Source organism: Drosophila subpulchrella, chromosome X (assembly GCF_014743375.2).
Source record: "Drosophila subpulchrella strain 33 F10 #4 breed RU33 chromosome X, RU_Dsub_v1.1 Primary Assembly, whole genome shotgun sequence".
Classification (NCBI taxonomy): domain Eukaryota; kingdom Metazoa; phylum Arthropoda; class Insecta; order Diptera; family Drosophilidae; genus Drosophila; species Drosophila subpulchrella.
In genome coordinates, this window is record NC_050613.1 from 28,885,695 (window position 1) to 28,899,395 (window position 13,701).

At 49.3% G+C, this 13,701-nt stretch overlaps 5 protein-coding genes across 9 annotated transcripts; 1 reads left to right on the forward strand and 4 right to left on the reverse strand.

Moving 5' to 3' along the window:
- Positions 1-9: 9 nt before the first annotated feature.
- LOC119558203 (protein suppressor of white apricot) lies at positions 10-5,575 on the reverse strand. Of its 5 annotated transcripts, XM_037871497.1 has the most exons (9): positions 5,022-5,566; positions 3,956-4,128; positions 2,642-2,850; positions 1,856-2,560; positions 1,481-1,802; positions 1,417-1,421; positions 1,167-1,356; positions 966-1,094; positions 10-909 (listed from the first exon to the last, which is right to left on the reverse strand). In XM_037871497.1, exons 1-9 carry the CDS (start codon positions 5,309-5,311, stop codon positions 104-106), a joined length of 2,829 nt encoding a protein of 942 aa, XP_037727425.1. In that variant the 5' UTR covers positions 5,312-5,566; the 3' UTR covers positions 10-103. The 5 variants fall into 5 exon arrangements, with proteins under 5 accessions (XP_037727425.1, XP_037727423.1, XP_037727426.1 ...); XM_037871495.1 differs by having other exon boundaries at positions 1,167-1,421; XM_037871498.1 differs by lacking the exons at positions 10-909; positions 966-1,094; positions 1,167-1,356; positions 1,417-1,421; positions 1,481-1,802 and adding an exon at positions 3,172-3,320 and having other exon boundaries at positions 2,419-2,560; positions 5,022-5,573.
- Positions 5,576-7,034: 1,459 nt separating this feature from the next.
- On the reverse strand, positions 7,035-8,710 carry LOC119556275 (gamma-butyrobetaine dioxygenase). Its single transcript, XM_037868324.1, has 2 exons — positions 8,097-8,710; positions 7,035-7,771 (listed from the first exon to the last, which is right to left on the reverse strand). The coding sequence occupies exons 1-2, from the start codon at positions 8,675-8,677 to the stop codon at positions 7,138-7,140; spliced, it is 1,215 nt and encodes a 404-aa protein (XP_037724252.1). The 5' UTR covers positions 8,678-8,710; the 3' UTR covers positions 7,035-7,137.
- Positions 8,711-8,723: 13 nt separating this feature from the next.
- On the reverse strand, positions 8,724-9,480 carry LOC119556276. The gene is made up of 2 exons (XM_037868325.1): positions 9,210-9,480; positions 8,724-9,150 (listed from the first exon to the last, which is right to left on the reverse strand). The coding sequence occupies exons 1-2, from the start codon at positions 9,374-9,376 to the stop codon at positions 8,748-8,750; spliced, it is 570 nt and encodes a 189-aa protein (XP_037724253.1). The 5' UTR covers positions 9,377-9,480; the 3' UTR covers positions 8,724-8,747.
- A 95-nt stretch (positions 9,481-9,575) lies between these two features.
- Positions 9,576-11,849, forward strand: LOC119556274 (cell division control protein 45 homolog). The gene is made up of 2 exons (XM_037868323.1): positions 9,576-10,716; positions 10,773-11,849. The coding sequence occupies exons 1-2, from the start codon at positions 9,803-9,805 to the stop codon at positions 11,587-11,589; spliced, it is 1,731 nt and encodes a 576-aa protein (XP_037724251.1). The 5' UTR covers positions 9,576-9,802; the 3' UTR covers positions 11,590-11,849.
- Positions 11,850-11,879: 30 nt separating this feature from the next.
- Positions 11,880-13,296, reverse strand: LOC119556277 (mitochondrial tRNA-specific 2-thiouridylase 1). Its single transcript, XM_037868327.1, has 2 exons — positions 12,580-13,296; positions 11,880-12,518 (listed from the first exon to the last, which is right to left on the reverse strand). Exons 1-2 carry the CDS (start codon positions 13,231-13,233, stop codon positions 12,006-12,008), a joined length of 1,167 nt encoding a protein of 388 aa, XP_037724255.1. The 5' UTR covers positions 13,234-13,296; the 3' UTR covers positions 11,880-12,005.
- Between the last annotated feature and the right edge of the window lie 405 nt (positions 13,297-13,701).

Here is a 13,701-nt window from a genome sequence, read left to right on the forward strand (position 1 = left end):
CCACACCGCTTATTTACAAAAATATGTTGGTGGTTTATTAGATACAACTTGTGAACTACAAAAAACTTTGAAATGTGGAGGTGGATGGGGGGCCGCAGTTTGATTATCTGGGGGAGCTGCTGCGTCTGCGTCGCTTGTGCCGCTTGTGGGTCTTCTTGGTGGGCGTGCGGCGCCGTTGCTGCTGGCGTCGCTGTTCCGTATCCCGCATGCCAGAGTAGCTTCGCGATCTGCTCCGCCGGTTGGCCCTTGATATGCTTCTGCTCCTGCTCCTCCGGACGCTCCTGGACCGGCTTCTACTCTTACTCCGCCTCCTCTTTTTGGGGCTCTTCCTTCGCTGCGTGGACTGCTGCTGGGATTTTCTGGCCGGGGTCGACGATGGCTCCTTGGAAAGTTTGCTGCTTCTCTGGCGCCGTCGGTGGGGGGATTCTCTACTGGAAGCGCTGCTGGGACTGCTCCGGCCATTCCGGCTGCGACTTCTGCTCCGGCGGGAGGTTTTGCGCGGACGCGAGATGGAGGATCGCGAGGTGGTCGTGGCCACCAGCTGGACGTCGTCGTCGTCGGAGAGGAGAACGGCAGGAGGAGGAGGAGCCACGAGGGGGCGCACGGGTTTGCTGGTGAAGGTGTTCGTGCTGTCATCGTTCAGCAGATTGTACTTCTCCAGATCGCCGCCATCCTCATCCTCGTCGTCCTCCTCATCCTCCTGTGTTTCCTTTTCAAGTCTCACCTCAGGCTTCTGATCTCCCACTTCGTCATCGTCGTCGGGTCCAAAGTAGGTAATGGGTATGGATCGCACCGACTCGTTAGACTCGTCGTCACTTTCGGCGGCTGCCGTTTGGGAAGCTCCTGCTGCAGGCTCTGGAGGATTCGGAGCAGCTTCGGGCACAGCGGAGCCCACAGTGGCACCCTCACCTAGTCGAAATTAGTGGTATTATTCGCAAGAAGAGTATGATGTACGGAAGACCTACCTTTTATCTGATTTAGAAAGGCCATCGCCTTACGCTTTCGCTCCAGTTGCAGTTGTTTTTCGCGGGAAATCATCCCGTTCAGCTTCTCACGGGCAATCTGCGCCAGCTTGTCCTTCACGCGTTCCTCGGCTTCAAGACCATATGGTGCAATTTATTAATATAAAGATAAAGATCAAGTTCCTATGTCTACTTATATCTTACCTTGTCGCTGCTCTTTCTGCGGCGAAGAGCTCGAGGGGGAAGCCGTGGAGGACCCTCCTGCCTTCTGACCGGCGGTCCTGGCCAACAGTTGCGTCTCCACCTGCTTGATGGCCCTCTGCACACTATCTGGCATGACCGGACGCACTTGCTCCGCCCCGGCAATCGAACTGGTCTCCTCGTCGCTGGCCTCCTGCGGAAGAGTGGGTTGCAATGGACCATGCTCATCCCGAGCGCGAATGGAGAAACTTACAGGAGCTATAGATAAAGGTATACAATTAATACTGCTCACGGATTAGCTCTTTCATTAAACCTACCCTTATCCAGATTGTTCCCAGTCACTGCAGCTGCCGCTCCACCAAAACTGAGACCCTTCTTGGACATCAAGGCGGCTGCTACGGCAGCCGCTTTGCGGGTCTTCTCCTCCTTGGAAGCCGCATCCACGTCGCCCGTCACTTTGTACAAGTAGTAGGCATAGAACTCGTTTGCCGGCAGCAGGAAACTAAACCGCTCCACGCTCTTCGTGCGCAGGGTCTCCTCGAATTGGCGTCCGTTCTTGATCACGTACGTAGCCGTCTTGTCGATTATGTGCCGCAGACTCTCCTCCGGAACAGGGAACGTCAAAACGGGCTCCGGCTTCTGTCAATGAACCAAGATAATGTATGAGGTTTATGGACTACGAGTGAACCTACCCTCTCGGGCTCCTTTTCTGGCTGAGCTGGATCCTCCTCCTCCTCGCTTTCGGAACTGTAGTTTTGGGCCAAGGCCAGAGCACTCGTGTTCTTGAGCAGCTCCACCTGCGGCGGCTCGCGACTGCTCTCATCCTGCTGTTCCTGGACCGTCGTTTCCGCTTCGTGGGTAAACGTGCTCCCGTTGTATTGGAGCAGCACGGGCGTGAATTCTCCTCCCTGACTGTTGTGACCTTCGGATCGGCAGCTGGGGGTGGGGGAAGCCGTTCCCGAGTGCTGGGAGTTTCCTGGATTACTTGACTCGTCCTCCAGCAAAACCGCTTGAAGCGGCACACCTTTGATCTTGCTGATTAGCTGGGTGTAGGCGCAGTTAGCGGAGGGTTTGTACTTTATGGTGGGCACCGTGATGACTTGGTTGGTATTTCTCCTTCCGCCCACGCCGTCCTCGCTGTTTACGTTTGTGGATTGTGACTCCTGGTCGGCATTTTGCTGATCCAACGTAGTTTCCGGAGCGGGCGGGAACTTGGCCGCCTTGATGGCGGCCAAAAGGTGACGGTAATACGGCTGTAGGTAGCCGCCCTGGGTAAGGAAGTCAAATTGCGCGTTGTTCGCCTGCTTCGCCTTGATTAGGATTTCCATCTGGGCGCCCTGGGTGGCGATGAAGCGAGCAGTCTTCTCGATGATGGCGTGCTGCTTCATCGTTTCAGGCTGAAAGGGAATTGAGTATCGAAATTAAATGTATGTCACCAAATAGAAGGAAAAGGTTTCACGACAGGATCTTGAACTCACCAACTGCATGCCCAATGGAGGTACCAGCATCAGAGTGTATGGTAGGACGAAGGGCTGCTCGCTCTCTTCGGAAGTGGGCGAGAGTTGCGAGGGCGCTGTGGAAGAGCCACCGAGGGAAGCCGAGGCTGCCGACTGGCCATCGTACTGGAAGCCCACCTGGCTGTAGTTGCCGCCGGAGGTCTCCTGCTGCAGCCGCTTGAGATCTTCCTCTGCAGGATCCGCGCAATCGGGCCAAAATAAGAGCAGAGAACACATGCAATTTTGCGACTTTAGTACGGGTGGAGTTAAATCCGTAAAACATTCGAATCAGAGCGAGAAACGTATTCGAGTTGATGCGAACGAGAGAGACAGAGAGAAAGAGAGAGGGATGGGGCTAGCTATATAACGACTTTTGGTTTCACTGGGAACTTTTCCGTGGGTTTCTGGATCTCTGGACTACCCACAGCAACAACAACAACACTAGTCGCTCCGGCTAATTTAACCTGAAAGAAACGATTTAATCTATCAGGTGGTGAGGATAGCGTATTTACCTGCTCCAAGAAAGGACTCTCTCTGGAAATATCGAGGGGGATGTCGGTGGTTTCTTTATCGGTGGTTGGTTTTTGATTTGATTGGTACTGATTTGATTCAATTTCTTTTCGACATGCGTTTTGGGTTTGATCGTTTCTTGATAATTGCACTACTTTTAACACAATTAGCAATTTCAGGAGTTCGGGATCAGGGGTGTCGACATCGTTATGATAGATACGTAAATGTTAGCAAATTTACTCCATGCAGTATAACATATAAGGAATAAGGGCACAGTTTCCTTTTCCAGTTCCATTTTAATTTCATTTTATAAATAAATGTTTTTGTTGCTTTAAATCTGAAACATGTATCTATGAACTATTAAACAACCCCCAGTTTAGCTGTTATAAAATCATCCCTGGATATAAATCGGATTTTTAAACTCTTCTTTGACCAAACATTAGTTTATCCAAGCCCAAGAGTATTTGTAAAAACAGGATGTAATCGGAAAAGAGTAACCATAAATCTAAATAGAACTAAACCTCTGGCAGGTTTTAAAGAATACCACTTTAAACTTTTTCTGGTGTGCTCTAGAAATCTTTCTTCTGGGACACACCATTAGAGGCAACCTCTAGACCAAGTGGATCCCTGTATTTATCATATCTGGTGTGTGCTCTAGAAATCTTTCCTCTGGGACACACTATTAGAGACAAGCTCTGGACCAAGTGGAGCCCTATATTGATCATATCGACACCCCGACCCATATCGTTGGATCCGAAGGTATTACCAGATCACCGTGCCACTCACCTTGTCGCAGTCGCAGCTCCTCCTCGTTGTTGTAGAGGAACAGGTAGCGCTCCTCCTCGCAGAGCTGCTCGGCGCGCTGTTCCTCGGCGCTCAAGTACTCCAATCTGTTGCCATATCCTCCTGGTGGCGCCTCGTGGGGCGCCAGCTCGCAGAGGGCACCTCGCACATCGTATCTGGGGTTCCAATCGCAGGTCGCGAGTTCACGGTCATTAGGGAGCCGAAAGAAAGCAAGCAGAGAAATATAAACAGAGAGGAGAGAGGAGCATTATCAGTGGGCGTGGCAGTTCCAGGGGCGGCGCGAAAAGGGGCGGGCGAAACAAACGGAGGGGCAGCTCCTTTGGAACCTCCCAGCCCTACACAATCCCCATTTGCTTCGCACACTCTCGCGCATTCACACAATATTCATAGTCATACGGTATATATAATGCAGTTTCAGATTAGATTAGGTTTTAAGGCTAGAGATCGTTCAAATACATACCGCTCCGGTGGCTAAAAAGTTAATCGGTTTACATTTAAAATGGTCAAAGAATTACAGTTTTCAAATTGTATATGGATAGAGATTACAGTTTGAGAAGCACTGAAAAGAGCTGTTATTACAATGGTGTGTGTTGGGTGTGTGGGTGTAATGTGTGTGAAGTGTGTCCGCAGATCGGTCAGAGGTCCTTTATAAGTAGGGTCAAAATAATATTGGCACGGGATTGATTTTCAAAAATAACAATACAATAGAGCTATATCCAAAACCCCTCTAGAACTTTTGATTTTAGTTAAGATAATTGATTCCTGCTTTAAGGCGATCAGCTATAAATTATATACTATTCCAGTTGTGAATCGTAGTCAATTTGATAGAAATTTAAGTTACTAAATACTTCTAGTCCACAACTCATTGGGAAATTGCAAGCAAGGTTTCAAGACCCGCTGCTAGTTATCTGACCGCTGCTGTGTGGATGAGTGTGGTCCTACGGGACTCGATGGGCATGTGGTGTGTGGTGTGTATGTGTGTGTGTAGCAGTGGTGTGCGTACTGATTAATCGTATAATTATTGCTCGGGTTAGTCCCAATTATTAACCTGTCTATCTTGAGATTTACATCGCCCATCCAGGGAATTAGCTGCTTGCCGTGGTCCATTTCCCGCGCCTTCTCGTCGTCCCGGAAAATCTTGCAGGCGTAGCCGAAAACGAGCAGTTCCAGCGGCGTTTGTCGGTGGTTTTCCAGGCTCGCGGAGCACCCAGCTCCGCCCGTGCCGTTTCCATTACTGAGCGCCGTGGACCCGGGCCCGGAGCCGGATCCGTGGCCTGTGCGCCGGAGGATTCCGCCAACGCTTCCGCCGCCGGCGTTTCGCACATTGTAGGGCATCATCGCAGCGGATTCACTGGACCAAAAATCCAATCCGAGTGCTCGGTGCTGGTGCTGCACTCCCTCTCTCTCTCTCTCTCTCACTCTTTCTCTCTCTGTCGCGGCTCACTCACTTTCTACGGATATCAAGGTCTAGGCGCGGGCCCAGAGAATTGCATTCTACGGCCGGAGTTCTTCAATTTCTTTCCATTATATTTTTATTTTGAAACAAAATTATTTTTGCTTGAGGCAGCGTGACCGCACCGATAACGATTAAAAACACCATACGGCCTGAAAATAATACCGTCTACTTCCAAAAAAAATACCATTTAAATACTATTGATTTTCAAATTAATTTCTAGATTGTTTTTCTATTTAAATAATTGTTAAGCACTACTTTTACTTTTCCTACTCTTTTATTTAAATAAGTACAAAACGACGAAATTTTTAATTTATATACAACCTTTTATGTATAAACTGACTTAAAATATCATAAACAGGGTGGAATTATCGGTTATTCGATAACGAAGTCGGACTACCCACTCACGATAGTATTGATACATCGAGTATCTGAGGTTTCCTTTCGATAGGCACAAAAGCGGATACATTTTCGATTTTTTTTTACTAGTCCTTCGATTTGCTTAATATTATCTCTGCGATCAATGTCACTTTAGCAAGTCGGAGATACGGGTTGCCCATATTCGACGGACCCATCTGATCGCTTAATGACATACCGCGTTTGAAGCGTCAGTCCAAGCAGATTTTTACCATGGAACAATACACGCCACGCGAGCGCTCTGAAATAGTTGAAATTTACATTCAACAGAACAAGTCAATTGTGAAAACTCAACGTGCTTTTAAAAAATTAAAAAATGTGAAAAGTGCGCCTTCTAAGAACACCATTAAGCGTTTATACGAAAAATTTACGACTGGTGAGGCTCTTTCTAATCCGAAGAGGCCAAATAAAAGTCGACCAAGGCGATCGGACGAGAATATCGCTGCCGTACGAGCCAGTGTTGAGATGTCCCCAAGAACATCCCAAAAACGCCGTTCTCAGCAGTTGGGCATGGCTCGGTCCACTTTACAACGGATTATTCGCGTTGATTTGCATAAGGACAACATTCGTGAAGAAATAGCCGCTATTCCGGCCGAAATGTTGGCGAAAACGATGGAAAATGCTGCAAAAAGGGCACAATACGCCATCAACGCCAGAGGCGGCCATTTGAAAGATATCATATTCAAAAATTGATGTAAACAAATCTACTTGGAACAAATTAAATGATTAAGATTGCCAACCGCCAAGTTTTTATTTTTTTCTTTGATTTTTTAAAAAAAAACATGGGTCCGTCGAATATACATCCTAAGCGGACAAAGTCAGTATATATACAAAGTTGTAATCAGAAATGTTTTAGGCTTAATACTTAAAACTACAACACTAATCAACAGGAAACTGATCATATTTTTAAATTTTGATATTTTTTTTTATCAAATTTATATTTCTTTTACATTCGTGTAGTAGACATTTGTTTCTTTATACTTCAAGACAATTTCACAAAAATATTATATACAAAAATACAAAACATTAAAGCACCCAGAGTTTCGAAAAGAACTCTTTACTTAGAATACGTAAATAGTATTTCTAAATAAAATCTAAATTTTTAAAAAATTTCCATAGCATCGAATGAGTAAGAATAAATATGTTTTGCGAAGAACTTTTTTTTTTGGCACTTCGCATTAAAAGAGGTTCTTTGAGACTTAGGGTTCCTTTTAATTAGATTTATTCCAGAAACTCATTTGACATAAGTTTAATAACTTGAGTTCCTTAAGAGTAGCAGTGTCGCTCCTTGGGTCTAGTCCTTGGCATTAGGGAACTTCAGGGTTCGCAGTTTGGAGTAAATAATGTCCCAGTCGACGTAGGCGCCCACCAAGTGACGCTTGTTGCCTGGCGCATCCTCGTAGGCCGTTCTTCCGTGCAACATGCGCAGATTGTTGAACACAAAGACATCGCCGGCTTGTGTCTTGAATTCCACGGCCTCGGATTGGGCGATCTCCAGGAATTTGTCATAGGCCTTGTACCAGGACACGGCTTGCTCCAAGGAAACGGAGAAGCGGCTGTCCCGCTTGGTGGTGTTCTGATTGATTCTCGTGATCCTGCCATCCACATCCAGACAAATCACCGGCGCTCTCCACAGGCTGTGAAAGGGCTTGGCGTCATCGCCATCGTGTCCAATGTCAAACCAGTTCACCGGCACCGATCTGAGTACCTCGAAATGCTCTGGATGCAGTTTCTGCAACTGAGAGGCCACGTTAAAGCCATCCGTGAGGGTATTCGCTCCACCACTTGACTCCGATTGGACGAGAGTGTGCAGGATGTTGATGCCCGCCTTGTACTCGTAGTACGGCATGTCAGTGTGGAGCGGCAGGGGAGTCATTAAATAGGCGTAGTTCCCCGCGTTTGGTTTGGATTTAACCTCGAACACGTCACTATGGGATATGGAATGCAAGATATATTAATCAAACGAAAGTGCAGCACCTTTGACCACTGATACACCAAGTCTTTTTCGAGCTTTGTGTACTAAAGCAAGCACTATCTATAAATCTTTATCAAGACCACAAAAAGAGCAAGCTTATGTGGACACCTGCCCAGACACCAAGACAAATAAATATTGCCTGATTCTGGCTGTAATAATCAACCGATTCTGATTATATTAGGTAGATTGATAGATAATGGCCAAGAGCTCTCGGCAAATTTGAGTTATATGGTCTTGACACTAAGGGTGATGTCTGTATACAATAGCTGATTAATTACCCGTAAGTGGTGCGCTTTATGTAGCCAATCCTTTTGGCCAAATGCTTGGCCACATTTATGTCGTTGGGAGCCCCTTTCAGGATGGCGAATCCCTGGACTGCCAGTGCCTCCAGCCAATCCCTAAGTACTGCATCCTGCTGGATAACGTCCTGGTATTGCAACTCCCTTCTCACAGCCTCGAATTCAGACTTTCCCCAGAGTTGTGCGCTTGGTTTGTATACCTCTTCCAAGTAACGCTTCCTGGCAGCCTCCCCAAAGTCCCTTTCTCTTAGCCAGCCTATATCGAAGGCGCTCTTGTGCTTATCCTGCCAGAGGATTTCCAACTGCTTCTTCTCCTGGTTGTAGGCCGCTTGGGACACTTGGATATTCAGCGGTCCGCGCTCCCAGTGGCTTTTCCTGGCCCTCGTGGCGGTGTGGAAACACTCGGCACACTGGCAGTTGTCTCTTAGCCAGACCTGTGGGTACTTCAGAAGATCGCCCTGCTCCTCCTGGACTTCCACATAGCCCGCGGCCTGCACACGAGCTAGTGTGCTCGCATTCCGGAAAAGCAGCCGGGAAATTTGTTGTCTACAGCTCAGCATTCCGGGCTCAACTACCGAGCAATCGGGCGATGATACAAGAGGCAAACTGGCTGATAAACAAAGCTTCAGCTTATCGCTGACCGTTTTCTCCGGGGAGAGACACGACTTGCACCACGGATTGCGACTGCTCCAGCCAGCAATCTCTTTGATTGTCCGCCGGAAAGCTTCGCCGGCTGTGGCACAGTGAGCACTTCAAATACAGAGAGATTGGTTGGGTTTCATTGTGGATTTCTGGCTGGGGCTCCCGGTTGTTCCCGGTATCTCCGTTTTCACCTCTCCTCTTTGGCTTCTTGCGCTGCCTGCGATGGCGCTTCTTCTTGGTCTTGGCTGCCCCGTTTGAAGGAGCCTCCTTCTGCGGAGAAGGAGTCACCGCTACTTCCTTGGGTTCTTCTGCCACCTGCAGCTCCGTGTTCACCCCGGGCAGCAGGGGCAGGGAACAGCGCTTGCAGAGGGAGCGCTTCAGGGCAGGAGCCCTGGAAACCAGATGGAAACGAGGATTAGGCTCTGGCCAGCGCCTGGAGAAGCCACTTACATGTGCATCACGGCTTTGGTGCCCACGTTCCGGCAGAGCTTCCCGTAGTAGGCGGCTAGCTTGGTCCGATGGCCTTCCGCCATTAAATTGGACGCCTGGAAGAGAAAGTTCATCCGCGAGGAGACGTGGCGCTGGGCCAGCAGCTTCTTCTTGTTGTCCTTGCTCATGATTCCGAGGATATTTCACACAAACTTTTCAAATTTCATGCAGTTATTGGCTTGCTTGCAAATAAAGTGTGTTCTCCTCTCTTCCTCTTCGATTGCAGGAGGCGGTATTAATCAAAACGCGATGTATCGATGGCAGAAGAACAATCGATGGCACCCGCAGCACAGCCACCCATCGATAGTACCGATTTATCGTCGATGGTTTTATAGCTCCAGCCAGCTGTTTCCCGCGTTTTTGATTCGCGAACTGCAGTTGGCGAAAGTGCAGCGGGAAAGGCGGAAAATTGCACAGACCGCAGGGAAACCCACAAAATGCAACGCACTCCGGTCACTTAGAAGCCACACTCCGCGCACAGCAAACCCGAAAGAGACCGTTTCAAGCCCCGAAGCCAAGCACTCCGCGAGGGATCGTCTCCTGGACTCGCAGCCATGTTTGTCCAGGATCTGCGCAACGACTTCTACCGCCAGCTGGTGGGAAAGCGCATCCTGATCGTGGTCAACTACGACATCGATGCCATCTGCGCCAGCCGCATCCTGCAGGCCCTCTTCAAGTACGACCACATGCTCTACACGGTGGTGCCCATAATGGGAGTTACGGGGCTGAAGAGGGCCTACGGGGAGCACCAGGGCGACGTGAAGTTCGTGGTGCTGGTCAACTGCGGCGGCTGCGTGGACATCGTGGAGCTCCTGCAGCCGGCGGAGGACGTGACCTTCTTCATCTGCGACTCGCATCGCCCCTTGGATGTCTGCAACATCTACAGCGATCGGCAGGTGTGCATCCTGGGGGATGCCTCCTTGGAGGAAAACATCCCAGCCTTCGAGACCATTTTCTACGACTCTGAGGGGGAGGAGGACGACGAGGAGGGCGAGTCCTCCGACCAGGAGCAACAGAACAACGACAGTGGCGCCGGGGAATCGGATCAGGAGGATCAGGCTCCGAGGGGCCACAAGCTCAGCCGCCTGGAGCGGCACGAGCAGCGCATCCTGAAGCAGCGAGCCCGCCGACAATGGGAGTCTGAGCGCGACAGGATCATGTTCGAGTATACACAGTTTAGCTACTATGGCAGGTCCGCCGCTCTTCTGGTTTTCGAGCTGGCCTGGAAGCTCTCGAAGGACAACATGGACCTCCTCTGGTGGGCCATCGTGGGCATCACCGAGCAGCTGTTGCTGGGCAAGATCGAGAGCGGATCGTACACCCTGGAACTGGAGCAGATTCAGTCGCATGTGTCGCGGCTGACGAACAAAACAAATGACCAGAACACGATGAGTGCCTCCAAGATTTGCTTCGAGAATGATTTGCATCTGGTTTTGTACCGCCACTGGCCCGTCACGGAGTCCATGAGGTGAGCATAGCCTTTTCCCTTGATTATGACCCTATAACCATGTGAGTCCCTGCCAGGTATTCCCGCTACGCCTCATGCCAACTGAAACTATGGACCCTGCGCGGCGAGAAGAGACTGCACGAACTCCTACTCGAGATGGGATTGCCCTTGGTGCACGCCCGCCAAACGTACGGAGCCATGGACCTGGTGCTGCGCAAGGAGTTCTACTCGATGGTGGAGCGGCTGGCAGAGAAGTACGACATACCGGACATTGTTTACGGAACCTTCACACTCAGCTACGGCTACCGCAGCAGATATGCGGCGGCGGACTACGTGTACGCCCTGCTCGCCATCATGGAGTCAGTGAAGAAGCACAAGACGCCGGAGGATTGCTTTCTCGAGGCCTCCGACGCCTTGAGTCGTCAGCACAAGCACCTCTTGTCCGCGGGAATCGACCAGGCGAAACTCCTGCACGCCGCTGTTTTTAGGCAGGTGCAGAGCAGCCTGGAGGCACGCCAAGTGCACTCGGCTGGCTCCTTCTTCTACTACGTTCTGCAGGAGGAGCACGCCTTCTTCTCGTACCCGTATGCCCTGGGGCTGCTGGCGCGATTCCTATTGCGCGGTCATGTGGCAACGAGTAGAGCTAGGCAGGCTCCGGACTTGCCGCTGATCGCCAGCTGTCCTTTGGACGCCGCGCAGGGCATGTGCTTGCTGGTCGGGATCGCCCCGGTTAGGGAGGATTCGCCGCGGAATTTCTTCGGCAAGGCCTTCGAGCAGGCGGCACAAAAGAGCGGGGTTGCCCTGCTGCAGGATTTCTTTGAGCCTGCGGTGGTGCAGCTCCGGCAAAGCGACCTCACCCGCTTTCTGGACGCTCTCACCGTGCTTCTCACATGATCCACACACACTTCAACCTGCTACCCACATCCCTGCTCAATCATGTTTAAGTGCTAAGCTAGCTTTTAAGACGAGAGACCTAATCTGTACACCTAAGCTAAGATTTTAAGCGAACCCTATTTATGTGCGATTATATTGTGTTATTGACTTCGGAATTGCGCCCAGGACCACAAAAGTACATTTAGTTTAAGGAATGCCCTTTTTTCAAAAAAATAATTGTAAATCTGACCTAGAATAAATTGCGTATATGTTTAAAGTGTTTACCATGGAATAGAAAGAGTGTCTTTGGATTTGGATGGATCGAACGTATACAATTTTACTTTTGTTTAGCATGTTTTATGTACAATAAGGCTGATTTGGTTTCTTAATTATGTACTTAATTTCTTGGCAAATAAGCATATTTCCCAGCGGAATCATCAGCTAACTAGATTTCCAACCTGGTTCTGCTGTGCCTCTAGGTTTTTCTTTAGCGGATCAGCGCTCAAAATGCGGGCTGAACCCAAGCATGCGGTGTCGTCATAGAACACAGCATATTGTCCAGGCGTGATAGCTCTCAGAGGAGCATCCAACAGGACTTGGAAGTGGTTTTTTGGAGAGATCCTCAGTTGGCAGCCCACCAGGGGTTTGGTGTGCTGGAATCGGAAGCGACACCGCAAGTTGCCCTTGTCAGCAAGCCTTCGTTGGGACGTGGAACACAGCCAGTTGGGTGGATCGATGTTTATGTGGGTGCTTAGGAGGGCGGGATGGTCGTGGCCAGCCGCCACATAGATGGTATTGCTGGTGGCCTCCTTTCCGGCCACGAAGTAGGGCTGCAGGAAGGAACTCAGACGGCAACGTTGGCCCACAGTCCACTGATGGATGCCCTCGTGGTGACCAACCACAGCTCCACTATCGATGTCTAGAAAGGGTCCCTTTTTGGAAGTGATGTACTGCAAAAGGAGGGAAAGCCACATGAATCTCAAGTTACAAAGATTCGTACTTCTGGATTACCTCCTTTATAAAGTCCTTAAAGTTGCGCTTGCCAACGAAACAGATGCCCGTGCTCTCTTTTTTGTTGGCCAGTCGTTGGAGCCCGATCTTGGTGGCCAATTGCTTGACCTGGCTCTTGTGCAAATCTCCCAAGGGAAACATGGTGCGCTGAAGAGCCCTTTGGGGGATCCCGGCCAGGAAAAATGTCTGGTCCTTGAAGGTATCGGCGGGTATAAGCAAACGGGCTTCCTTTTGGCTCGCAATTCCCTCCAGAAAGTTGCCCAGGCTGTTGCGGGCATAGTGACCTGTGGCCACGGCGTCGTAGCCGAGGTTCTCCAGGACGTGCTTGTGGAAGAGGTCAAACTTGATGTGTCGATTGCACAGGATGTCCGGATTGGGGGTCAATCCTTGTTGGTAATCATCCAGGAACTGGCTGAACACCGCCGTCCAGTACTCGCGCACGTAGTTCACCTGGCGCAGCTCCACGCCCAGCAGCCGGCACGCCCACTCCGCGTCCTTGAGATCTGCCTCCCCGCTGCAGCGACCCGCTTCGTCCAGTTCATCCCAGTTCCGCATGAAGACGCCCAGGACGTTGAATCCTCGTTCTGCCAACAGGTGGGCGCTGACGGCGCTGTCCACGCCCCCCGACACGCCCACCACTACTTTGCGGATCATTCAGTATAGCTTTAATTTATTTTCGTTTAAGTTTGAATTTATATCACGTTGGGCCAAACAGCTGTTTCCTCCGCAGAATCAGCTGATTTGAGCGTTGAGCTTTTAAGCGTTTGTCTCTCTTTTTTACTTTACACTTCAAATTTACATTAACACAATTTGTTACACTTTTGACGTGAAATATACATGATAAGCCTAACATAACTTTTATTTAACTTTTGTTAAAAGTTTAAGTTGCAATAACCAAATAGTTTGAAATGTATGTATGTTCTTAAGTTCATTCCAAAAGGAATAAAAAATATATTAGGTTTTTCAAATTATTTTAAATAACATGCCATTAAAATGTGTAATATGTTTAATGGAATTCCAAAGAACTCATTTTAACAACTTAAAAATCAAATTAGCCCATCAAATTTGAATGTTCCCACAAAAGAGCTTTTAATAATTTTTCAAAACATGTGCTTAGCGATG

Coding starts and splice junctions, on each gene's coding strand:
- LOC119556276 (XM_037868325.1), bottom strand. CDS start 9,376: ATGAGCAAGGACAACAAGAAGAAGCTGCTGGCCCAGCGCCACGTCTCC. Junction 9,151..9,209: donor ACCAAAGCCGTGATGCACAT/GTAAGTGGCTTC, acceptor TCTGGTTTCCAG/GGCTCCTGCCCTGAAGCGCT.
- LOC119556274 (XM_037868323.1), top strand. CDS start 9,803: ATGTTTGTCCAGGATCTGCGCAACGACTTCTACCGCCAGCTGGTGGGA. Junction 10,717..10,772: donor CCCGTCACGGAGTCCATGAG/GTGAGCATAGCC, acceptor AGTCCCTGCCAG/GTATTCCCGCTACGCCTCAT.
- LOC119558203 (XM_037871495.1), bottom strand. CDS start 5,311: ATGATGCCCTACAATGTGCGAAACGCCGGCGGCGGAAGCGTTGGCGGA. Junction 4,129..5,021: donor GTAAATCTCAAGATAGACAG/GTTAATAATTGG, acceptor TTGGAACCCCAG/ATACGATGTGCGAGGTGCCC. Junction 910..965: donor CTTTCTAAATCAGATAAAAG/GTAGGTCTTCCG, acceptor AATTTCGACTAG/GTGAGGGTGCCACTGTGGGC.
- LOC119556277 (XM_037868327.1), bottom strand. CDS start 13,233: ATGATCCGCAAAGTAGTGGTGGGCGTGTCGGGGGGCGTGGACAGCGCC. Junction 12,519..12,579: donor TTAAGGACTTTATAAAGGAG/GTAATCCAGAAG, acceptor CTCCTTTTGCAG/TACATCACTTCCAAAAAGGG.
- LOC119556275 (XM_037868324.1), bottom strand. CDS start 8,677: ATGCTGAGCTGTAGACAACAAATTTCCCGGCTGCTTTTCCGGAATGCG. Junction 7,772..8,096: donor ATAAAGCGCACCACTTACGG/GTAATTAATCAG, acceptor CATATCCCATAG/TGACGTGTTCGAGGTTAAAT.